The sequence below is a fragment of the Ammospiza caudacuta genome, chromosome 10, assembly GCF_027887145.1.
Source record: "Ammospiza caudacuta isolate bAmmCau1 chromosome 10, bAmmCau1.pri, whole genome shotgun sequence".
NCBI lineage: Eukaryota > Metazoa > Chordata > Aves > Passeriformes > Passerellidae > Ammospiza > Ammospiza caudacuta.
The window spans coordinates 8,536,461-8,561,969 of NC_080602.1; the positions used below are offsets into that span (position 1 = coordinate 8,536,461).

General features: G+C 40.8%; 1 protein-coding gene across 2 annotated transcripts; it reads right to left on the reverse strand.

Moving 5' to 3' along the window:
- Positions 1-1,168: 1,168 nt before the first annotated feature.
- Positions 1,169-25,509, reverse strand: ICE2 (interactor of little elongation complex ELL subunit 2). 2 transcript variants are annotated; one of them, XM_058811463.1, is made up of 15 exons: positions 25,453-25,509; positions 24,473-24,577; positions 21,125-21,392; positions 19,991-20,110; positions 18,585-18,719; positions 18,107-18,223; positions 16,886-17,045; positions 15,216-15,400; positions 13,787-14,741; positions 11,686-11,864; positions 10,129-10,258; positions 4,638-4,722; positions 4,496-4,546; positions 3,219-3,474; positions 1,169-2,566 (listed from the first exon to the last, which is right to left on the reverse strand). In XM_058811463.1, exons 1-15 carry the CDS (start codon positions 25,479-25,481, stop codon positions 2,375-2,377), a joined length of 2,967 nt encoding a protein of 988 aa, XP_058667446.1. In that variant the 5' UTR covers positions 25,482-25,509; the 3' UTR covers positions 1,169-2,374. The 2 variants fall into 2 exon arrangements, with proteins under 2 accessions (XP_058667446.1, XP_058667447.1); XM_058811464.1 differs by lacking the exon at positions 25,453-25,509 and adding an exon at positions 25,087-25,251.

The following is a 25,509-nucleotide window of genomic DNA, read 5'->3' on the forward strand; positions in this document are numbered from 1 at the left end:
TCCTAATATATCTTACATAGACAGCTTCTATTGTATTCTGAAAGTGTTTGCAGTCAGACAGAAAAGGTGAAGAGATTTAGTCAGTCACATCTGAGAATGGGAGCAGTTTATCAGTGCATAGTGCAAATGGCATCTAAAGACTCTCATTACTACAGAAATAAAGAAAAGTCAGATCCACAGCCAATAACCCACTCACACTAACATAAAGAACTGCTAAAGTTCCATGGTTTTGCAGGTCAACCAATCACCTCAAATGCCAGGTCACAACATCTCCAGTCCTCCAAAACTAAGCTCAAACTGTCTGAAGGTGACACAAAGCCACCAATTTCATGTCCTGATGAACACCAGTGAATGGGGAGAACCAGACACCCACCAGAGATGTCACAGCAGGGAAAGCTCTGCTCAGAGACCTTCCTCCATTTCTGGTGTTTGCTGCTCAAGGCTGAACCAGGTGAGCTGGTCATGGACAGAGCTCCTCAGGGGCTGGCACTACTCAGTATTCTGTGTCAAGCTGGATAATGTGACCAAATCAATTCTGCTGGAGTTTGCAGATGACACCAAAGAGGCAGAAGAGGGGACAGATGAGCCACTCTACAGAGACACTTGGACAGCCTTCATGACCAGGCCAACAAGAACTGCAGGAGCCTCTGCAGAGATGAAACCCTGCACCCAAAATGCAACAAAGCCAAGCAGCAGCACAGGCTGCTCCACTGTGTCGCAGACATCTTTTCATAAAAATCCTTCCTTTAGGATTTTCCCTTCTGGGAAGCTGAGGCCCCAGAAAAGAATGTAAACAATGGTTTCTGCTGCTGTGGAATGCAATAGGTGAATTTTTGATTGGCCCATGTTGGATGTGTACAATTAATGGCCAATCAAGGACTGAGCTCTCTCTGGGACAGAGTCGGAGAGAGCTCCTTTGTTATTCACTCTATTCTTACCTTGGGCAGCCTTCTGAGAACTTTCCTTCTATTCCTTAAAGTATAGTTATAATACAGCATATATATCATAAAATAATAAATCAAGCCTTCTCATCATGGAATCAACATTCTCATCTCTCTCTCTCATCCTGAAAACCCCTGTGACCACAGTCACACCACTGCAGTTCTACAATTAGTACACTTTAATTAGTCATGCACCAGTGTAAGGTAAAAGGCACAGAGACAGATGAACAAACAGACCACACATTTCTTCCTCATGAAACTGCATTGGGAAAGCAAATTCCAAACAAGTCTGGCAAAAAATTTTATATATAAACAAACTGAAAAGTTCCTTGAATCCCCCAGACAGAGTCAGTTATCTGGGAAAAATGACTCACAGCTAAAGTATTCCTATTATGAGGAGGCTCTAAAGGCATTTAGGATTTTGAATCAGAACTATTTGTAAATTGCAAACACAAGTTCAGCTTATCAATACCTTAATACTGGAGATAAAACAAGCAGTGGTCCAAAAAAAGGAATAAACTGAATAACTGAATAAATACATCTAACAGTTGGAAAAAAGCCATCAGAAAATGCTTTGTATTTCACAAAGAAGTTTTTAATATATATTCATTATTGCAGCCTGATTTCAAAAAATCCCTACCTTCAGGATTTTTTAGCAGCTATACTCCAGTAAACAATTTTTTTTTTATTTTTACCCTCATGACATTAAAACATGTCTTATCAAGTCCCAGTGAGCAGAAGAATGCTTGATCAGATGTGTGTACTTGGTAACTTCCTCATTCCAAACAAAAGACTTGGAAGAACACCTTTAAGACCTCTACTTTTTGTGACAGCAGTTTAAACATGCAACAGTGCAGCTCTCCTGTTATCATTTTACTTGTTTAGCTGCACTTTTAAGTTTTCCAATGCAAATTTATGGCCCTTACTATTCAAATACACACAGATTTTGTCCTTAATTTGTTACACCATTCTAAAATGAAAATGCATTTTTTGAACTTATTTAAAGCCAGTAGACACCATGGGTCAAAAAAGCTAAATAATTAAATAAGTAAAATATATCTTTAAAATCTGTAGTGAATCTGGAAGAACTGGGAAAGTTGAAAAGCTCTTTTTCTGGTTATGTGCTATTAGAGGTTGTCAGCCACTGCTTCACTCAAGATGCAGCTTTTATAGAAAAGTCACCAGACCAACAGAAGATACTGTTCCCCATAACCAGCCAAGTGCCTGCAGCCACATCCTTTTTTACCTCTTTTTTTTTTTGAGATTTTGAGATTTTCACTTGAAACATGTCCCCAGAGGTACCAAAGGGTTAAAGGTTTACAGAATGCTCCAGCCATTGGAGCCACTTCCCCTGCCAGCTTGCTCTGGCTCCTCTGAAGCTGCAAGAAACCTCAGATTTTTTTGTGTCCTCTTGTTCTTCTCCAGGCTTATTCCTACTTTGGTTGCATTTTGTTGAATTTAGTTTTCCACTTGTTCTTCACTTTTGTTTGCTTGCAGAAATTCTGCCTCAGCTTCTTTGGAGCCACACCTTCATTTCTAGCAGGCTTGGCTGGCTTGCCCTTGGCTCCCATAGCTCCTGGCCTTCCCTCGTGGGGTGTGTCCAGCTGTCCTTTCACCCCAGCCATCTACACACACAAGGAGAGAGAATTGGGAAAAAAAACAACTCAGAAAACTAAATTGGAATTACCAGAATTAATCATCTTCAATCTGCACTGAGCACAAACACACACAACTACATTCAGACAACTGCCTTCTAATTCATGTAGTTTCAAACAGAGCCACAGGGCACATCTGCAGGGGCACAGCTGCTCACAGGCAGCAGTGAGGAGTGACCAGTCCTGCCTCTTTCCTGGATTTCCTTCTGGCAGAAAGCAAAGTGCACAAGGTAATTAGGAATGGATGCACAACAATTTTGCCCTCATATGAAGTCAGGCTGTGGCTAAAACCAACTCACAATGCACAAAGCTGGGCACAGCTACCACGTGGCTTCTACACAAATGAGTGTCTGCTGAAGAAAAATAATGCTTGAAAATGTTATTACTTTTAAAGGGTCAAACTATCTCAAAGATAATAGAGGGGAGAGCAGGATCTTTGGGAAATTTCTAAAGCGTGACAGAAATCACTTATTCACCAACACAAATTACAAAGCTGGATGGATTCCCAAAAAATTTCTGACCCCCAAAGATGACAGACAAACTCTATCAGCTGTACCCCAAGGGACTGAAATAGGCTATTCCTAAACTGCTGATGTGCTTTTCCATCAAGTGAGACACTGACCTTCTGTTTCCACCCTTGCCAGGGTGCAGGTGGGAAGGTGCAGGGAACTCTCCCATGAATGATGTGGTAGGGCAAAGGGAGGCTGGGATCCAGGGGAACCCATGGCACTGACAGAGTGGCAGGGACAGCAGGCAGATCACAGTGAGCTTTGTGCAAGTTGTAGGATGATCTCGTGCTCTTGTCAAGAGAACTCTTGTAAATTGCAACTGAGGAATCTCCTGCAGCGTGAGTCAATAAATAAGAGCCCTCCTCCAAACTAGAATGAGAAAAGTTCCAAATGAAAAACATTATTTAAATGCTTTTTGGAGCTTTTTTATTTGATCAGAATAATTAACATGGTCTTAATGCAAAAGCAGAACATCTTTAAATGTTTAGTCCCTTTAGATGTTTTATAAAAAAGACTGTGCACAAGGAAGCATTAATTAAACTGTATTTATCAATACCTACCAATTAATGGGTTTAAAATGTATTAATCATGTACTAATTTATCAACCATGTACAGACTGTCATCATATTCATCTAAACATGTAAGCATACACTGAAAACCATCCATGTTAGCAAACTGTAATTCCTTAAGCAGCACCTCACAAAGAACAATGCCCATGTGGACACAGACACACAGAACAGATGAGCTTTCAAACCCACAGGATTAAACAGGTTTAATCAGGAAGATGAGGTTCAACCAACTGCCCATACCAAAAATCTTAAGTCAAAAATCATGAACCTACAGAAAAGATAAAGAGCAGGAAAAGCCCTCTAATTTGAATGAAAAGGCTTCACCAACAAAATCAAGACACTTGCAGGCTGCAAGCCTTGAAGCAGCAATGGAAAGAAGCAGGAGAAAGGCTGCAGTGATGTACAGAGAAAAGCTGCTGTAAGTCAAGGTGAGCAGAAATGAACACAGGGTTATTTCTACAGATCAAGCAGAGAGACTGCCAAAACCCAAACTCCATGTGTCAGCCATGTACAGAACATTACACCTCACTCCTGGGAACTGTTTACTCAGCTCCTAAGAGTCCACTTTGCTCTCTGGAAAAACTGGTTCACAAACCTCAAGTTCTTATTCTTTTGCATAATTTATGCCAACCTTGTAGTACCAAGCACATTTTACACAGTACTGCACTATGCTATGATAGACCTAATAGAACCTGTAAAATATAGATTTCTTTATGTATATGAAGAAATAAAAATGGGAGTAGACAAACATTCTACAGAAGAAACAGGGTGAGCTGGGCAATGTGGCAAACAAACACAATGAACAAAAACTGAGAACTTACTTGGACACCTTCTTCAAAACATGATGAAGTATATTTAACGAATTGGCAGGTCTGTGAAAGAAAAAAATGGCAAAAGTAGTAACTTGCAAGGCTTGTTAGGATTTGAAATTCATTGCTTAAAAAAGTTAATAAAAACACTCACTTAATCAGTCCAAGTTTTTCTCTTAAAGCTGCTGAAGAAATCTTTTCTAGCATAATAAGCTTTGATGTAAAAGCATCAATATGTCCTGAAAAAAGGAATTCAATTAATACACTAAAAACAAAACCAAACAAATATAAGAGCATAATTTGCAGACCTTTCTAGAAGGATAAAAAAAACTTTGCTCTTTTGGCATTGAACAGTGCAAAGTACTTATCAATGCTGCACCATTACAGAGAGTAAAAAGTGCAGCTGCTTTAAGCACAGGCATCTGTACCCTGACTGTCTTTGCAAACCAAGAGATGCCTGACTCCAGCAAACCTTACACCCTGGGTGCTGTGTGGGATACACAGCCTTGATCTCATCACTTACTTGCACTTTCTCAAGTTCATTTCACCCCTTGGTTCCTCCCTGGACAGATGCCAAAAGCTTATCTTTAGCAATTAATTTACTTTTGCATTTAACATGCTGGCTTTTCTATTCTGATCCACTGCATGACTTTCTAGGGATGCTTTGTCTCTTGATTTTTCCCCCCTTCCTTACCTGAGGAATTACAATTTGCAAGTCAGGCCTTGATCATGGCAAGCTGTCTTTAACAACTTTGTCTTTGACACAGTGAGAAGCAACAATTCAAAGCTCTCCTCATTACATTTTTAAAATAAAGGCTGCCAAGGACAGTTTAGTCCACATTTCACTTGATGAGCAGTAAGAATCACCAATATAGCTTGGACATGGATTTGTCTACTCTACTTTGCCTTCTGGTTCTTTCCATGCTGAGGTTTTCCCAGAAATCTATTCTATTTCAGCTCCCAGAAGGAGGATGAGGAAAAGGCAGCATAATAAAGTACAGCCTACTCTGGAATTTACTGCCTTGCTACAAATCTGCTCTCTTAGGAAGTGTAAATGCTTCAATTGCACAGATAAAACTGCTAAATCAAAGCATTTCACATTCCAAGCTAGCCATCACTAAGTTTATGTGCTGTGTAAGAAGACTAAGCAATAATTCTCACTTCAACAAATTAAAAAAGATGCACCAGGACAACCCATTTCTTTTAAATGTTGTACATTTGTTACTTCTCTTGATATCAGTATTTTGTGCAAGACTAAGCAGCAAAATTTTGCATTTTACATTGCTGACTACAAAAAGAGGCTTGAAGTCATTATTAAAAATATAATTTTAAAAAAATCTGTTTGAGTTCTATATTCCTCACCAGCCTCTCCTCAAATCAGACTTCTCTACTTCTAAACACACTCATAACATAACTGAGAAAAAATAGTAATTACAAAATATCTATGAACTACTTCCACCTAGTTTATATAACTGTATCTTATATTGGAGAAGTGACTGATTGAAAATACTTGACATGTATTAAGTTATCCAAGACTAAGTATTTTTTTTCCTACCCATTCTTCAAATAATGTTAATTTTAAAGGCCAATATTATTCCATTCATGTGAAAGTAAACTGTTCTTGCAGAAAGTTTTGCTTTGGCACTCAATGCAAATAAGTGAGTAATGCTCAGGGTAAAATGCTCCTATTAATCAGCAAAGCTTATCACAAGTTTATTTACTGCTTAGACAAGTACCAGTGCCTTATTTGGGAAGCTTGTCACAGAGATTACTGCCTTTGCAGATATAGCATTTCCTATCTGAGCAGCAAGGGGACTTGACAACCAAGCCAGGTGCTTTGCTAGCAGGAGGAAGGCAGTGCTCTTTGTTTGATGATGGTATCTCTGCTTTTTGAGAACATCCCAAACAAACCACCTCAGCTTCATTTCCCCCCTGCAGCTGCTGCTGGAGGCCATGGTCACACATCTGATTTCTGTCTCAATGTAAGGTTTTCTGTGCTGTCTAGGTGGCCTGGAAAGGCCCAGGGATGGCCTTGGAGAGCCGACGCTTCAAAGGACGAGAAGAGACTTCTGATCTTGTCTCGGTCTTGGTGTTTATTAATTGTTTATCTAAAAGATTTTCTTTCAGCCCGACAGAGGTCTGCACAGCAAGTCAGCCATGGGCACACTCCCGAAGCCCCCGGGCGGTCACTTATCTTTATACCCTAAGTTATGTGTACAATATTTATCATTTCTCCCCAATACCTTCTACCCTTATTAACCGGTGCACTTCTAGTAATAACCAATCCCAAAGTGCCACCACCACCACAGAAGATGGAGGCCAAGAAGAAGAAGAAGAAGAACAGGACACGCCCCAATTCCTCCATCTTACTTCTTTAGACCCCCCTGTACCAAAATCCTAAACCCTGTGTTTCACACTCTAATTAACTTATCCCTTCACCATTCACCCAGTGAAATCCTCCCATCCTCATACAGGTGTTGTCTCCTGTGTAGGATCAAAGTCCAGCCACCAGACACTTCTGGCAACATTCCAGGACTCCCGAGCCCCCCAAGGGTGGTCTCGGCCTCTCTGCACCTCCATCCTGAGGTGCTGAGATCCCACATCTCAACCCTGAGTCACAGCAGAGCTGAGATCCTCCCTCTATCCCACACAACACTGCTGGACAGTTATGGGGCACAGACCAAGGTCCAAAGAACTTTTCCTCCACACTTACTTGGCAATACAAGAGATGGTTGAGACAGAAAATTAAGCTTTTTCAAGAGCCAAAAACACCCATGCAGTTTAACACTGAAGTCTGCTACATGCTTCAAATCCAAAAGTTAAAGGCTTAACTGTCTGATCAAGAATGCAAGCTGTAGGTACTGTGTTAGTAACATGATAGTTTTCAAACCATGTTGCTCCATACTTCCACACTCATACTGTGAGGCAAATTCAAAAAGAGCAGTAACTTTGTCTTTACAAAATGTTCAATTTAAAAATTCTTTTATTATAGAACACAGCTTTTCACTTAAAATAATTCAAATTACAGCATGATTTCAGAAGCTCTCTGCCTTTCTCCTTACACTGAGCAGATCACTGCAGCAGTCTCACTATCAGGTATCAGATTAGTGACAGAGAATGAGAGATTCAGCCCATTTTAAGTTGCCCACACCACCAGGATATCATCACCCTCAGAACTGTCCCTGCAGTTTCAGGACAAAGCTCTCTGCTGCAAAGAGCCCTCTGAGTAAATCTGAGTGCAACACTGCATTTGCCACAGCTCCCTTAAGAATACAAACTGAAAGGCAGAATTTCACAACTACCTTGCAATATACCAAGGGCAGAAAACTCCCCATGTAGAATATGATAACAGCTGCCTATTAAAAACTGTGGGAGATGCTCTTTCATAGAATGGATATTTACTTCCACATATTTTTTTTTTTACCTACTCTGTAAGAAACTACATGGCAGTACCAACAATCTGCCCCACAGGCCAGGAGCACCCATTTACTGAGCAGGACAGAGACAACCCAGAGAACCCTCAGAGCCCACAGAAGGAGAACTCCTGTGTGCCCCAGGCCTTGCTTCTGCAGTGTGGCTCCAGGAGCTGACAAACCAACACCACTGGAACATCCCTGGAAGTGAGAAGCACTGCTGACTTTATCCCAAGCATGGCAACAGAGATGTGCTGGAGGCCAGCCCAGGGCACTGCCAGCTCCACAGCCAGCAGGGACCTCCAGGAGACAGAGGAAAGCTGTGCTGGAAGGGGAGGGCTCTGGCTGCAACAGCACCTGCACACCCACCCTGCTGTCTCCTGCATTCCCAAGAACCTCCATAAAAAGAGGTGGTGGCTGGATGAGCTGTCTGCAAAGTCCTGTGCAAGCCATACCTCCAATTTCCTGTATTTGGAGATTAGATAGACACTCACTCCTTTACAAACACCAGCCCTCCCTCCACAGGTCACTGCTTGCTCACACTGCTTGCCACTCCAGAAATGTTAATAAAAACTTTGATAACACTTCCTGCAGGAAGCCCAAGTGCAGTGCAGCTCAGTGTGCTGGACACATCCCCAGGGTGTGTCATGCACCCAGACAGTGCTCTGCTTGCTAGAGAAGCAAGGCCTCTGCTGTACATTAACATACAGTTCCAAACAGGGAACCCTGTACATAATTAGTAATGATTTCTTTTTAATGGAATGGAAAAACCACATCAAATACTGCTTTTAAAGTTTAAAATCAGAAATATAATTTTCATTGAATAAAGAGAACAGACCAGTGTTGTGGTGTGCTGTAATGTCCCATTTTGGCCTTCCAGGTCACTTTCCCAGGTGTCCCTATATGTCTATCCCTTCCCCCTTACCCCCATGCTGAGTGAGTCCTGTCACTCAGACTTAGCATTCCAGCAAGGCGTCGTGTGGTTGGTCAAGTTCAAAGGATGCCCCTCAGGCCCAGAGGTCATTGGCCTGTCTGGGTGTCATCTTCCCCTGAGACTCTGCCCCTCTCACCTGGTTGGTGGCTCACCTGTACCTCCCCTCCCCCTGTCCCTGAGCTTAAAAAGGTCATCAGACCATGCGGTCGGGGTTCTGTTGGAGCAGGTCCTCACGTTCAGACCTCTGTAACCATGGAATAAACCTCTGGACATTAAACCCTCCAGCAGAATCCTCTCCTTTTTCTCTTCACCATCGCCTGAAGCTATTCCTCTTGAGGTAACAGGGTTCCAACAGGCCTGGACTTGTTCAGTGCCCAGCTGCAACCACCAGCAAGCCAAGGTATCTCTGGGGTGATACACCGCAGTTGCTGCCTTTGGCCCAGCAGCGAGGGTCAGACTGGCCCAGGCACAATCCAACTGGTAATATTGGGAGCTTTTTTTTTCCAATAGACCAGGATACAATTGGCAAATGCATTAGATTTCACTTAGTCCCAATAATTCTATGGGAGCTTGCCTAGAAACTGGAAAACAGAAGTTAGCATTTCTAAAATAGCATTCTGATGTGAGCCAACAACAGCAGAAGTGTCATGCAGTGCACAAGTGGAAAGGTTAGGCAACCACAGGCCACAAGAGCTGCCATAACAACCCAAAAGCCCAGATTTGTTTCTACAAGAAAAGCAAGGCAATCCCACTGCACAACACCCCCTCACTGTACAAACAGGGCTGCCCTCACTCAGCAGCATGTGCCAAGCATGTTCTAAGTACCGACTAACCACTTCTTGCAAATTTTCCTTTTAAAAAAGTCATATTAATTACAAGATAATTGGTATCAGAAAGCTCTCCATATATTAAAATGGTTGTTAAAATAATCTGGTCACACTCCTTATACCTATTATTTTAATTTCTCATAATATACACAACATATATCTCAACAGACATAAAAACTTCCCAGACTTTTTAAAGTGTCATTGTACAAACATGAAAACAGCATTTTCTACAGGACATTGATACTATTTATCTAAAACCAAAGCTGCAATTTCCTCATCCAGCACCCAACAGAAATTTTAGACAAAAAACTTACTGAAGACAGACGTAAAAAAAAAAACAAACAAAAATAGAAAGTCAAAATAAGACAGGATATATGGAATACACCTTTTATAAATATTTATCTCTCCTGTTATTCTACAAATACTCACACATGCATGTGGCTTAAGCAAAACCTCAAGACATGAACTTACCAACATAAAATAAGCATTTAGAATGCAGCATGCTCTGTGTCCACAGCTGGCACACTTCACTTTCTGTAAGAGCTTCCACACCATAGTAGGCTTGGTACTCCAGTTTTGGCAACAGGAATATGGGAGTTGGCTGGAAAAGAGAAGATAAGAGAGAAATTAGCACTCACTGTCCAAAAATATTCCACAATTTAGTACATTTTGTAGTTTCTAATAACCACAGTCCTCTACCATAGCTGAAGTAACAAAGCCATTTCAGAGATTTTGTTTGAAGGTTCACAATTTGTGAAATCCACAGTACAAACTTTGGAGTACAGAGACTTTATACAGAGAAAGGTGAAATCAACAGAAGGGAAGAAAAAGAAAAAAAAGGCCTGGGCAAGCTTTTACAAATAATAAAATTCTGACACTTAGTAATTGTTCCATGTGACTAAATTAATTTCAAGTTTACACTTCTGTGCTCTACTGCCCTCTGCAGCAATTTAAGAAAAAACACACAACATTTCTAATTAGCCCATTATTAGCAGAATTCTGCTATTTCTCACTCCTGTCAGAATCTCACTTGAAATCAGAACCTAATGCTTGGAGTCTCATTTGAAATCAGATGCAACCCTAACTAGTGAATTAACCCTAAGGAGCACTGCCAGTCCTCACTGACAACCCCCAGCCTAAATTTAAGCAGAAATTTGAAAAAAATAAACAAAACCAAGTGATTGGTTTCTGAAAAATGAAGCAGTTATTCCAGGCATTTATAAGCAGTGGATCAATAGCACAAAGATGGGATTTCTTCAAAGCAAGATGCTAAGCACAGACTCTTGGCAAGTAATCAGTGTTACAATGATGATTTCCATTTCAACATAGCACAAACACCTCACAAAACACCTGCCTGCTGTAATTCTGGGATTCTCAGGAGGGACATACACAACAAGTTTTCTGAAGGATTCACAGGACTCTTAAAAAAATTACAAATTACTGAGAATTATAGAATACAGTTTCCTCCTCTTGATGCTGCAAGGAGTATTTTGATTACAGTTGCATTCAAACCATTTAATTTCATGAAAAACTATTTGCTAAGAAATGCCACAGTATTTTCAAGCAGAACAAACAGAATTTCTTTTTGGGTTATCTGTTGTTCATTTTATCTCCTATTTCCCTGCTTAACTAGGCACAATAGCAAGGCTGAGTCCTGCTTGAAAGAATTTATGGTCATGAACATTCTCAAAGCCTTGGGCCAAACCCTAATTACTCCATTAACTTTTACGAATAGTCCAAAATTACTTTTTTTTTTTTTACATAAGTATCATTACCCAGGCATATTACTGTAGTAAAAAAATGGAGAATCACTTCCTTATCTCCTAATCAAGTAGCTTTAAAGAAATCACAAGTTATTCTTCCCTGTCCTGCTCTAACAAATATTTACTTACAGAGGACACACTGCAAAGTCTCAGTGAAAGCATAAATGCTATCAAGGACTGGGAATCCCAGAAATGCCAACATTTCAGAGTTGAGCACAGCTGTTTAAAAAAACAAACCAAAACCAGCTGAAAACAAACCCCTTACCTTTTGGGCTTTTTTCTTTTTCTGGTATTGTGTCAGGGAGTTGACTTTCTGCACGCTGCAGCGCACGAGCAGCAGCAGATCATCCAAACTGAGCAGCTTGTACACAACATTGCCTTCCTCAGGTGCCTCATACTCTGAGGGGTCTTCCTCAAGCAGCTGGAGTTCACTGGGCAGCTTTGCTAGAGAAAAGGAATAAAGCAGAAACTGTCAAGCTGGGACATTTTTACAATGAGGCTGATTAGCTTTGTTCCCTTGCAGTAGAGTTTTTTGTTCAGTCTTTTTTTTTTTTACTCTAGGATCTGTTCTGTTTCCTATGATTAAGGGGTGGAAACTACTTTGTTAGGCACAAAAAATTCAAATATTAAAAAAAATTAAAATAATTACATTTGGGAAACATTTTCTCTTAAAGAATCTATTTCTAAATAGTCCCACATCATTCAATTTCTCACACCAACAAAGAGAACTCCAAATGTGAGACTCCATTCTGGTACAGAATAGTTCAAAAGCTGCTTTTTAAGCCACACTCGCTCAGCACAAAGGAAAGTAAAAATTTATTTGCAATGAGTGGCCCCTGAGAGCTGCCATCCATTCACCAGGCACTGAAGTAACTCAGGTCTCAGGTCTGGATGGCAGCACAAGTCTCCCACCACATGGAGTTCAATGTGGACACCAGAACATCCAAAAGGTTCTACTGCATCTCCCAGTGCAGCTTTGAGGACATGAACAAACATCCCTTCAACCTTTAGAAACATTTCAACAAAATGTTTCAAATAAACACAGAAACTCCAGATTGCTTTGCTGCAAATGCATCCAATTCTCTCTTTTTGTCCTGCAGATATGTGGAAATATGTCTCCAAACTATACCTACAAATAGGGATTGCTGTAGTGCTATAACAAACACATTTTAACATTACATTTAGAGTTTATGTGCATGCACACTGTGGGAGATATTACCCAAGGAACTGGAAGTAATTTTCTGTTAGTAAAATATATAACTCAATTCTGGCTTTGTGCAAAATAGACATGCAAAGAGGTTTCTCAGCTTGTTACAGAACTTTCCAATTGTAGAATTAGGCTTTCTAGTCCTACAGTCACTTTTCAGCATGTTGGCAATATTGGTAAAAATATTATTATAAAATCTGAATTCTATACTCCATCTTTTTAACAGAGAGAAATAAAACATTGTGCCTCAGCCTTTCAAACTGAGGGAGGAGACATGGTCTTAGTGATTATTCAGTTAATGCAACAGGAAGTGATAACAGTTTCAGCTAGAACAGAATTAATTGTGTTAACCCATAGATTAAGTAATTAATTCCTGCATGATCACATGCACACCACCTCAGAAAACACCAAACATTTTCCCACAAATAAGCATGGATTTGTTGGAATTAACTATCTGAGGAGAGCATCTGTCCTGACACAACCCATCTGCTTTCCTGCATAGTTACCCAACACAATGAAGTGTTCCTAACTTCAGCTGCTCAGAGTTCAGATGCAACTTGGGCATGTGAGGAAAACCTCCAGGGCCATGGTCCCCAGGATCTTCACAACTTGTAATTCTGGGCTAAGGTCCAGGGGCAGCAGGGATTCCATACCCAGCTAATGGCCTGAAAACTTGGGAGGTGGATTGTAGTGAATCCTCATTTGCCTTCTGGGACAGAGTGCTGGGAGTTAAGCAACAGCAACTGAACCAGGAAGCTTAAAACTTAAGACATACAAATTTAATTTCCCCCCATTTTTAATTGCATAATTTGATTTTTATTCTACAAAATTTAAATAATTCTACTTTTGATTGACAAGAAACTCCTTTTGCAGACTAGGCTACTCAAATATTCGAATTTCTATGCAAAAAGAACTTGTTCCACTACCAAATGATTTCTCTTCTTAAAAACCTTGTGCATAACAACTTATTTCTCTACAGTAAAACAGTATTTCACATTCACCTCTGTGGACAAACAGCTCCCAGCACTCCCTGCGTGCAAGACTAATTCCCACACAGAAAAGGTACTGTTAACTTGAGGCACATCTCTAAATAGATGTAAGAGATGCTCTACTGACACACTGGGTTCAATTCTCCTCCTTGCACAATGAGCACACTTACTCTTTGGCACTCCCTCAAAAAGCCACGTCCAGGTATTTCTAGAGGAGCTGGTGGCACTGGAGGCTGGGGCTGGCACAGCCTCGGTGCTGGAGGTCACCAGTGCCTTTGGAGACTGGGGCAGCTGGGCTGGCACAGCATCAGAACTATCCCAGCTCACCACTGGCTCAGGAGCTTTGGGGGAAGGGGACTTGAGGAGTTCAGTTTGCATTTTCAAAATTTGCCCGACAGGATCCAATTCTTTGGATAACTTCCTTGGAGGTTTCTTGGAGGCTCTTCTGCCCTGATGTGTGGTATGTGAGCAGTCAGTGCCGCTTGCTGAAGGACTCTGGGCAGGGCAAGGAGATCTGGCAGTCTCTGCTGAGGCAGAGGAAGCAGCTGGTGGCACAGCTGGCCTGCAGGGAGCAGTGGTTTCACACTCTGCATCAATCACCAGGCGCTCCTCATCCGTGTCGCTGCTGCAGAAAGAGGTGTAAGGCTCTCTTTTCTGTGCACCATCAGGCTCTTGCTCAGAACTCACTGCAACAGGCAGAGGATTTAATTTTGTTTCATTGTCCAATACTTCCTTGGCCATGACATGCTGTGCTTTGCCCAGCCCTACCTCCACTGACTGAGAGCTTTTACAAGGAGAATGCTCTTGAGGGCTGCAGCCTGGAATGCCATCCAAAGATGGAAGCTGCACGCTGGCACGTGCCGAATGCTCTTGCTCAGAAAGGGTGGTTTTCTCCTCTTCACCTCCTCTGCTTATGGCAGATGAATTCTTCCCCCCCACTTTTAGGCCATGAGACAGAGTTTTAGCAGTGTTACTAGCTGTAGGAAAAGCAGTTTCCATTTTACAACTTCTTGAGAGCTTGGTTGTTGCTCCAAAAGTTTCAAGCTCTGTAAGATCATCATCGAAGTCCATCCCCGAGTCATCTGGAGGAGGAACTGTCCTGCACTGGTAGGTGTCAGGACACACCTTACCACAGGGATGAGAAAGTCATAAAATTAAAACATGCCAAAACAATTAAACAAAACAAGAAACGAGACATTGCTGAACTGAAAACACAAAAAAATGTTCTACCATCCATATTTCACTGTCAGGAAAGAGGATCAACAATTGAAAAACAATTGATCTTGTTTACCACTGAATATCTTGGGTCCTATTTAAGGGACCCAAGTTTAAAGGCCTTTCTAAAGAGTACAAGTTCACAAAACTTCTTCCACTGAAGCAAACTGATCAAAAGAAATGAAGTAAATTTTAATGAAGTAAATATTTAAGGCTGAGACGCCCATGTGGAAGCACTTACAGGAACTACACAGGGTCTGTAACTCAACAACAGAAAAACCACCAACAGAAACCTTAATTTCCCTTTATCACAGGAAAAGCAACTCAGGAATTCTAACAGGGTTTTGGTTTTGCTTATTTTTAAGAATATGTGAATCTACATACATCCCAGTGAAGCAGGCTGTCCTCAGCTGGTTTGTCCATTGACACATCAGAAATTGGAACATAAGATGTTTTAGTTGCTAGGAAATCCATTGGAATTTCATGGAACATTTGATTCCTCTCTCGTACTGTCATTTCTTTTCTCAGCAGAGGTGGATCAACATAAACCACTTTAGCTGGTTTGCTACCTTCCCCAGAATGAAAAGAGTACATATCAAATGAAAGGAAGAAAGACTGTGCTATAATTTAAATAATAAATCTTTCAACTTCCAATTACAGTCAAATCCACTGCACATAACACCAGAATAAATGAAAAATGATCCTTTCATTCATTAACAACAGAAGATAAAAGTATGTCCAGATATGGTGTGAATTATTGTGATCCTGCAGCAGCAATACTCACCACATTAACAGCTGAACATATTTCAAATGCAGTTCTAAGTAGAGAATTTATAAAATAAGAACTGAGGATTCATCATTTCCTATACAGCATCATCTCATCAAATGTATTCTGCTTTCCAAAAAGATCTTTTCTTCTTCCTTGTTTGAAAGTCAATTCTTCTTTTAAGTCTCACTGCCAGAGATAGCTGCAGTTTATTTCTCCTCTAATCAGTAAACTCTGTCCAGGCTTTGCTGCCCCACTCCTTTGTTTGACCTAAACACACTTTTACATCTGAATCCCCCAAAAATAAAAGCAATGCCCTGCCTATCCCAGCAGAGAAAGCCAAGGCACATGGTGAACACAGTCCCCAGAGTCTCCTGGTTTGTAAACAAAAGGAAATTAAAGCAAGGGGTTGCTTGCAGGGGGAAGTGGAAAAGGAAGGCACAGGGAAGCCCTTCAAGAACCTCTATGTATTCCTATCACCATCTGAATGCCCTTCAGGTGTTAATTCTGGATCCAAAAATTAGGTTTTAAAACTGTAATGCTGCTACAAAAGAAGTCAGGCTTTATCTTTCCTGATAAAATCATTTAATTTACATGGGAAAATGAAAATTTGTAAATGTTGCAGGTATTTGATACCTTATTTACTGTCTGTAAGTCTGCTATAGAAACTTGTGCTAGAAGCACAGAAGGACATTCCAACAGAACAAACATTATAAATACTTGAATGAACCATACTGTGTTAAAAAAAAGTGTAAGGGGGGAAATTTATATTCAGATTACTGAAGTAATCTTGACAAGTAAAGCAAAGCAGTCAGGTGAGTTCATCAGCTTATTAAAACATTTTCTGCTGCAATTGAAAAAATTATCTCCATGGACAATCATTCCTTATTTACTGTTCTGTGATGTAATTAGATCCTTTTAATTCCAGAAAAGGTTTGCTCTTTACTTTTTCATAAAATTTCAGAATTTCTCTGGTTTTTTATTTTACTGAAATCAGTTCACTCGATAATTTTAACAGGTTCATGCAGTTGTTTTATTTCCAAGAACAACAACTTAGAGTTTTGAAAAGCAAAACTGGTTCTAACTGGTTTTTTTTTTTTTGGCTTTTTCCCCCAGGTGGAAAAGAGCTGAATGTCCCAATTCAACATTTACTAACCATAGAGGTTGCTCCTATTCCCAGCAACAAGATGGAAAAGGTACAGGAAACAACATCCAGTGACCCTGGATCAGCTTTCCAGCTTCTCTGGATAACCCTTCCCATAGTTTTAATAACAGAAACATCCCATACCTGCAACAGTGATCATTTTAACACAAACTGGAATTTCCCACTGCTCCTTGTAGTTCAGTCCATGGTTATTCAGTAGAGTAAATAATGATTGATTACTTAAAACAACTTGGGGACAATATTTCAAAGCAAGTTTTTCTGCATTTGAATCTGTACTAATGTCCTAAAGAGAGAAAGAAGTTATTTCTTCCAAAGTTCTTCTTTTAAGAAATACACATAAATTTAAATTTACAAGACAAACTCCAAACTCAACAAAAAATGGATATATACAACCCCTGCCCCCCAAAAATTCCAAAGACTACCACAGTGCTAGGCTTCAAAGGAAATGAAAGAAAAAACAATTTCCCTGAAGGTTTTTAGCTCAATCTAGTGCATTCACTTTGCAGCATAAAAAAATACATCTTTTTAACTTGTATTTTCAGTTAATTTCAATACATTTGAATTACTAGGTTGTACAGGAATTTAGATAATCATGAAATACAGGAACATGCTGAAGTAAAAAAAATCCCCCAAACCAGATTAACTCCCAAATATACACTACAGAGCTTCTTAGGAGTTAACCAACAGCACAATAAAGACATCTAATACTGAAGTATGGTTAAAACTGCACGGCTGTTTCAATACCAGTTAGATGGAAAGAACCTTAAAACAAATGTAAACTCTTCAAGAACACAAATTCAGAACTGAAATAATAAAATTGTTAAATTTTACAAGTGCATATTTCCATGAAGGAAGGAGGCTGGGAATGCTCATGAGGCAGAAGAACAATCAAGGACTATGAAGATAATGGGAGCCCAGGAGCATGAGGACATGAGAGAAGCAAGAAAACCCAGCTATGTTCTTATGTTCTTTTTGCTGCCACCTCAGCCACCATCAGAAGGGCTCTGTTTAACAGCTTGGAGGCTTATACCATTCTCCTGCATCACCTCTGCTCCTTTTTTCAGCAAGTGTCTCTGAAATTACAGTGCTGCTGGTGAAAGCTTGGTTTTTAATATGTGAAGAAACTCCTTAAAATAGCTGAGGAAAAGTTATGTGGAATAAACAGTCAAACCCCTCAGTTCTACAGCAAGAAAATTCCCTGATTTTCCCAGTAGAAGAACACCAACAGAAATACCAGCTATTTAATGGTCCAATGCAGTCTAAAAACTGTTCAACACATAAAAAGATCAGATTGCACTTGTGTACAAAAGATGCCTTAAAAATAACAACAAAAGGGTTACTTACATTATGCATCACATGAGCCTTTTTTTCTGGGGTTATCATAGATGTAACAGTGCCATAGTCTGTGGGCAGCTGAACAGGCATGGAAGGGAAATCTGTTTTAGCACGTCTTGCTGTACCCTGGGGAAATCAAGCAGCATCAAAAAACAGCTTTCACAGCAATCATGCTCACCCAACACTGCATTTCTGATGAAGAAAAATATTAGAAACTTACACAGGTCCAGTATAAAATTACATAAGAGAAAACACACTATTAATGTAATCTTTTTATGGCAAACATCCGGTGAAAAGGGTTACAGGCTTACTACCAAAATAATTTCATTAAAGTTTCAACTAATGATTTAAATTATAAAGTATAACCCCTAACTCAAAAACTGGGTAATAGTTGCAAAAACCCCTAATCCTTGCTTAACACAACTGTGATGTAATTGTACTTACTGAAAAACCCCCACAAACCCAATCTGAGTACATAAGGCATTACCATTGCAAGAAGATTTTTTTCCAGCCTAAGGGTCAGCTGTGTGTGAAACTTTCCTCCCATGAGACTCATGATCTCCTGCAGAGTGTAAACCTCTGGATACTTCTGCACATGTCCAATACATGCACGCAGCAATTCCTAACACAAAAAAGAATAATAATGTATGCATTTGTATCTTTCATAAGAATGGGGGATTTTGGGAGGATTTTTTAATTTTGAGAAGTGTTTTCTGTAATTTCAAGGTGCATTTAAAAACTTACAGGTACCAATTCAGATCTATAATACTCTCACAATCACTGCTACAAGAACTGCAATGTATTCCAGATTCTCCTCAGCCCTTTGTAAGCAAGGCTGACAATGTAAGCACACAACTCAGGCCAGTAATTAAAAACCTGCAGTTTAGTACAGCCTGAAATGTGCTAAATAGGTAATTTTCTTTTTAGTTATTTACCTTGGTTTTTAGAGGAAGGAATATTTTTTTGTGTTACCACCCAGCTTACACTAAGCCTAGGCAAAACTCACAAAGGTAAAGGCACAGGATGATTCCATTTGTGCTGAAACTCACTGTCCTGTCAACTCTACAAAATTTTTACAAAACCTGAATTAAGTATTTAGGATATTTAGATTTTATTTAGTTACTAGAAAAAGTGCTTTCTGCAAGTTGGTTAAAACAAAACATAGGCCTCTACTTCATTTTTAAGCCAGGTTACCAACAATAAATAGGACTTGAAGTCTGGAGACACATTTTGTGGCCAGATGACAAGATACAAAATTGCAAAGCCAATCCCAATATTCAGGGTGCAAAGAAAAAGAAAGCAAAGTCTTTGCCTTCACATGTGCCCAAACTCTGTGTTAAGCCAGTAATGGGAAGGTTTAATGAACTTTTTTCAAAAAACATGCTAAAAACCCAAGAATGATGCATGAAGTTGCATTCATGTTTGATCTTAGAATCATCAAAGTGGATATTTAACACAGCATGAACTAGCAGAGGGTTATGATTAAAGCCTCAGTAACTTGCAATTACAGTCACTTTATAACATGCCACTAAGCATTGCTGTGGAGGTAAGCTCCACATTCTGCCCAGCAGTGTATAACTGTATCCAGGAGCCACTTCTTAATGGAAATGCACACTTAGAATGCAGCTTCTCTTTTCCTGAATAGAAAGAAGCAATTGATTTATTTGATGAAGAAATGTTTGCAGTGATTCCTTCTAGGACATCTTTGGGTTCCAATGAAGCCCAGCCCCAGCCCCCTGTGCAGAGTGGGACAATGGCCACTTCCCCATCTCATCCCAACAGAAACCAGCAGGGCAGGCAGCCCCACCACCATGAGCACTGCTACCCATCCTCACCATGATCCCAAGGTGGTTTTTAAGAAGGGCTGGAATGAAGCATGGCATTGGTAATTACCTCAGTATAACGTAGGGCATCCTCAGAGATGGCATCATAATCCTGGGCACAGCTCTTTGCAGCATTCTGGGCAAATTTCATAAATTCTGCAATTTCATTGCTTACTACTTCTTTCATTTGCTAGGGGAAGGAAAAAATTATTTTTAAGACAAAACAGAAGCCTCTATACTAGACATGTAAGCAACAAAATTTCCAGAGAGACAGTACAGGTAATGATATGAGGGAAGGAAAAATTCCACTTGCTACTCAATTTGACAAGTGTTCAGTTTCACTTCAGTAAAAAAATTTTTTGCAAGGCCCGTTTCCTTTCAAAAAATCCCAAACCAGCAACACACCATCCCCACAAACAGCAAGTTTCCTTTGATAGAGACATTTATAAATAGAGAGGTTATAAGACATGGTTGCTGAAGTTTACACCACAAAGTCACAAAGAGTTCTGATTTCATGAGAAATTGTAAGAAACAACAACACAGTAGATACTGATGTGCCTGGAAACAATATTTCCACTGTTACAGCATTAAATAAAGCAGCATCAATAAGGAAGCATGGGAAAGCAAATGCAATGGCTCAAAACAATTTGCTGATTAATTACATTTTACAGGACTCAACTAAAATGATGCTCCCAGCCAACACAAAGGTGGCCCATTCACACACATGGCTGAGCTCAGCAGGGCAGGGCAGCACGCAGAGCTCACCCTGCCCATGAGCACGGCTCACAGAGATCACAGCAAAGGGTACCCACAGCCTAACACTAACTAAGGCTGCTACAGTCACTATGAAACACTAAAATCACAGCAAGGACAACTTTGAACTTCCTCCTCAGCAAAAAAAGGGGTTTTTTGGGGACTGGAGGGTGTTTGGTCAGTTGTCTAAGATCTACACTTATCCTCACTTAAAAAAAACCCCAACGAAACAAAAAAGCCCCAAAACCCCAATGTCAATGAAATTATCAAATACATTTGCAATATCTATTAAAAAGTTTATCCTAAGTACTTCAAACCTTTATTAGCTTTCATAATACCATGAATTTTATGACAAATCGAACTCAAAACAAGTTTTCCCCCTTTCTTGTATTCTTTGTAAGAAAAAAAATTGTAGGACTCCCCTTGTGATGGTCATATGTTCATATCTTACCATATATGTGAAAAATTCCCTTTGACTTGCTTCATTAACTTGGAAATGGTTTCTTTTGTCTGAGAACTTAGTCATCAGGTACAAGTATGTCTTCTGCTCCTTTTCAGTCAAACAAGAGGTGAATGGATAGGGGAGTCTGGGCTCTGGGAGAGGATGCTCATCAGCTGGGCCTTTAGCCTCCCCCTCAAGTGACTCTGCAGCCTGCAGGCCACCAGCCTGTCTGTTTTCTGAAGAGCTTGCCAATGCCTCTGCATTTTTCTTTGCCTTTCTGAAAGAAAAGTGATAAATAAACCAATTTACAGCTTTCACACAAATACTAATATCAGTCAGAAACAACAAAGGCAGCTGGGCAAGCCTGAGCTGCTGTGAGAGACCCGGCCATTCCAATTCCTACCGTGCCAGGGGACTGCTCTTACTCTAAAACTTCACCTGTACAATCAGACTCACCCTCAGTGCCAGCAGCAGCTCTGCAACTGGTTTAAAAACAAATAAACAAAAAAGGTGGGGGTTTCTGTTATCATCTCATTGCAGGGTTCCATGCTGTTGTCTCCTTACCACAAAAGTTCCAAACCTTCTTGGTGTTTCTCGTGGGCAGCTCCTCAGAGCCCTGACTCTTTCCCCTTCACAAAGGAGCCAGCTGACTCCAGTTCCCCTCTCAAGCAGCCACCCCACTCTTTTATAGCATCATCTTCTCATTGCTTCAGCTGTGGCCTGTTAAAGGCAGGCCTGATTATTACTATCAAATAATCTTTGATAATTGGCCCAGCTGCAACTCCTTAGGGGTAAGATTATTTCTACACTACCTTTATTTGCTTATATTCTATCCCCCTACAATTTTCTTAAAAAAAAAAAAAAAAAAAAAAGCAAAATGGTGTTAACAAGCTAAATAATGAAACACAATATTTGTTCTGGAAACACACACTATTAATGAAAGGATAAAGAATCTCCACATTTCATCACTCACTGGTGGCCACTGTTCAGAAACTGAATTAAAGGTCACACTTGTCAGTCAGTTCTGACAGTAAAGGAGAAAGATTTAACTACAAGAAGCCTTTCCCTCATTGCAGAAGAAGGAAATCAAAATTATTTCATTGTAACAATAGAAATTCCAGATTTCAATGAAGAAATTCTTCCAGAGTACACAAATCAAGCATTTAATTTTCTACTCTAAACAATGCTGGAATCAGTCACCAAAAATAACAGTAGGGTAGGGCAAGGGGCATGGCTGTTTTAACAACAATAAAGAAGTAACATAAAGCTTGTTCTTAAAGCAGCTCCAGTAAACAAAGGCCAACCAGCCTAGCCCTGAGCTATTTAAGATAATTGTACTTAAGAGAGGAAAATATTTAAGGCTAAGAAAATGAACATTAACTGCTGATCTTGGAAAAAGCATATTTTAAGATACTATTTCAGCAGTAGAAAACATCTCCAGTGTCATTCAAACCCAGCAGTATCACATCCACAGCTCTTAATAACACTCCACAGCTGTCTCTCTAAATACCAGAATGTGTCCATCCTTGTGGCACAAACTGGCAAATTTAATTAAGCTGGAGCAGCAACAAGATGCTGACTCAGATATGCCAGTGTAAGAACATCAAGAAATTCTAGCAGTTAAATTGGCTGTATTCAGTACCCAATGAAATGGCAGCACATCAAGATCATTTCCCCATGCACTGCTGTCACAGTCTTCATTGGGGTGCAAACCAAAATAATCTGACAGAGCTTTTCTGACCATATTTACAGCATTATACTCTATTTGAGCTGACAGCTTAAATTTTTCCCCTTCATTTTATCAGCAACCCACTTTCGCTGCTTCTGCACCAAGAGAAAATCCACTTTTGTAAATATTTATGAGAAACTCCCCAAAATTAGCAAATTTCCTCCAGCTTTTACTTCCACACTTGCTTCAACAGGTGTAATTTCTCTTCCTCTTGACTCTGGTGACACAACTCAGCTCCATCCCTTTCTGATTTTTACCAGGTGCAACCTCTCTGGCTTCTTCTGGCTGTAAACCCACCCAAACCACACACAGCTGGCCACAATTCCCACTCCTGAGTGTCCAGCCCAGAAACTCCTCTAAGGAAGAATCCCACAGCAGTACCAGTAACAAGCTGTGAGGCTGTGCTTGCTTCTTGCCAGTTCAAGGGAAGTTGCTCCAATAGGTATGAACCAGAACAGCTTCTCCAGCTAAAGATTTGGGGTGAAGCCATGGGATATAACAGGCAGCCCCCTCAAACTGTCAGTTCATAAAAACACAGTAATTCCCCTCTTGAACAAACTATTTCCCCACTTTTCATGGTTTCCCACCCACATTCCTCCCAGTGAAGGTTCATGCACCAGGCACATTCACCTCCCTTATCAGCTCTGAAAGCTCTGAAACCAAAAATACAGTCTTCTCCAAATGCTGAGATGCAGCAGCAGGAGCCACACTTCTCACTATGTGAAATCAATGTTATTCTGCTTCCTCAACCTAAGCAAATATGAAAATGACACTGAAATGTGGGATCTCAGCACCTCAGGATGGAGGTGCAGAGTGGCCGAGACCACCCTTGGGGGGCTCGGGAATCCTGGAATGTTGCCAGAAGTGTCTGGTGGCTGGACTTTGATCCTACACAGGAGACGACACCTGTATGAGGACTGGGAGGATTTCACTGGGTGAATGGTGAAGGGATGAGTTAGTTAAAGTGTAAAACACAGGGTTTAGGATTTTGGTACAGGGGGGTCTAAAGAAGTAAGATGGAGGAATTGGGGCGTGTCCTGTTCTTCTTCTTCTTGGCCTCCATCTTCTGTGGTGGTGGTGGCACTTTGGGATTGGTTATTACTAGAAGTGCACCGGTTAATAAGGGTAGAAGGTACTGGAGAAAAATGATAAATATTGTACACGTAACTTCGGGTATAAAGATAAGTGACCGCCCGGGGGCTCGCAGTGTGCCCATGGCTGACTTGCTGTGCAGACCTCTGTCGGGCTGAAAGAAAATCTTTTAGATAAACAATTAATAAACACCAAGACCGAGACAAGATCAGAAGTCTCTCCTCGTCCTTTGAAGCACCGGGCTCTTCAAGGCCATCCCTGGGCCTTTCCAGGCCACCTAGACAGCACAGAAAACTTACACTGAAAGTGCAAAAACAACACTACTTGTACCACCTGTGTTCACACAGCTTCATTTCCCAGAGCAAAGCACTCAAGCTGGACTCCTCCTGCTTTCTGAATGTTCACAATGCACAAAGCACAGGCCAACAGCAGTGACAAACCCTTGTGTGCCAAACAACATGCAGCTTTCCCCAAAACAGCATGGGCATGTATCCATGGCATGGTAACAAAGAGCAGAAAATGATAAAATAATATACCTGTGTGATAAATGCCAGAGTTCAGAGAGGCTCATGGACAAGGAATGTTTCTCATAAAGTTCATGGGAGAAAAATACTTCTTGGCCATTCTTTGGTGCAATATCCCTAATAAAAGAAAATTTAAAAATAAATATATAGCAAAACAACAAAAATTAAAGGCCACCTCTGCTCCTGAGAAACAAAACCAAGAATTATTTAATATGAAAAAAAGAGATGCCACCTACAAAGAGGTTCCAGATTTTCTTTTTATGGAAGTTACATTTATACTAATGCCTTATATTTTTTGATAGTAAAATATATATTCTGCACAGTACGAAATAACTTCATTAATACAATCAATTCTAGATATGGTGAAATTCTGATGAGAATTTCACGCTTTCACAGGTTCATGAATCAAAAACAAACTCTGGGTTGAAATCGCTGGAACTTTTGAGAAAAATACACCAGTTTTAGCTTTTCAGAAAAGATTTGTTCTTGTCTTCTACGCTGGTATGATATTCTATATTGCCTTTTTATGTTTTCGAATGGAGTCGTTCAAAACAACGGGGTTTATACAATCCCAACCTCCCTAACTACTCTGTAAGGTACGACCAAAGACTTTATTCACGTTTTACCTCACAAACTAAAATTCCAACAAATCTCGCCTCTCTGGGGTTAAAAAGCCGAATTACGTATTTGCAGAGCTTTTCGTATTAGAAACACCACCAAGGTCCCCGCCCCGAATCCCCGCCGGGATTTACGGGGCCTCGCAAGCCCTGAGGGGGAGCCCGGCCGGGCTCAGCCCGCTCCCACCGCGGGAGCGACGGGAAATGGCGCCCGCCCCCTCGGGGCGGCGTCCGGCGGGGCGGGAACCGAGCCCGCCCCGCTCCCCCCGGGCCGCAGTGCGTTCCGCTGCCGGCGAGGCAGCGCGGAGCTGCGTCCGTCGCCTACGCCTCAGGCACGCCCGGCCAGGCCGCTCAAGGAGAGGGAGACGCGCTCACCATGTCAGCGGCGGCCCCGCGGCCGCCATCTTGGCTAAGCCTTCAGGGCGGCAACTT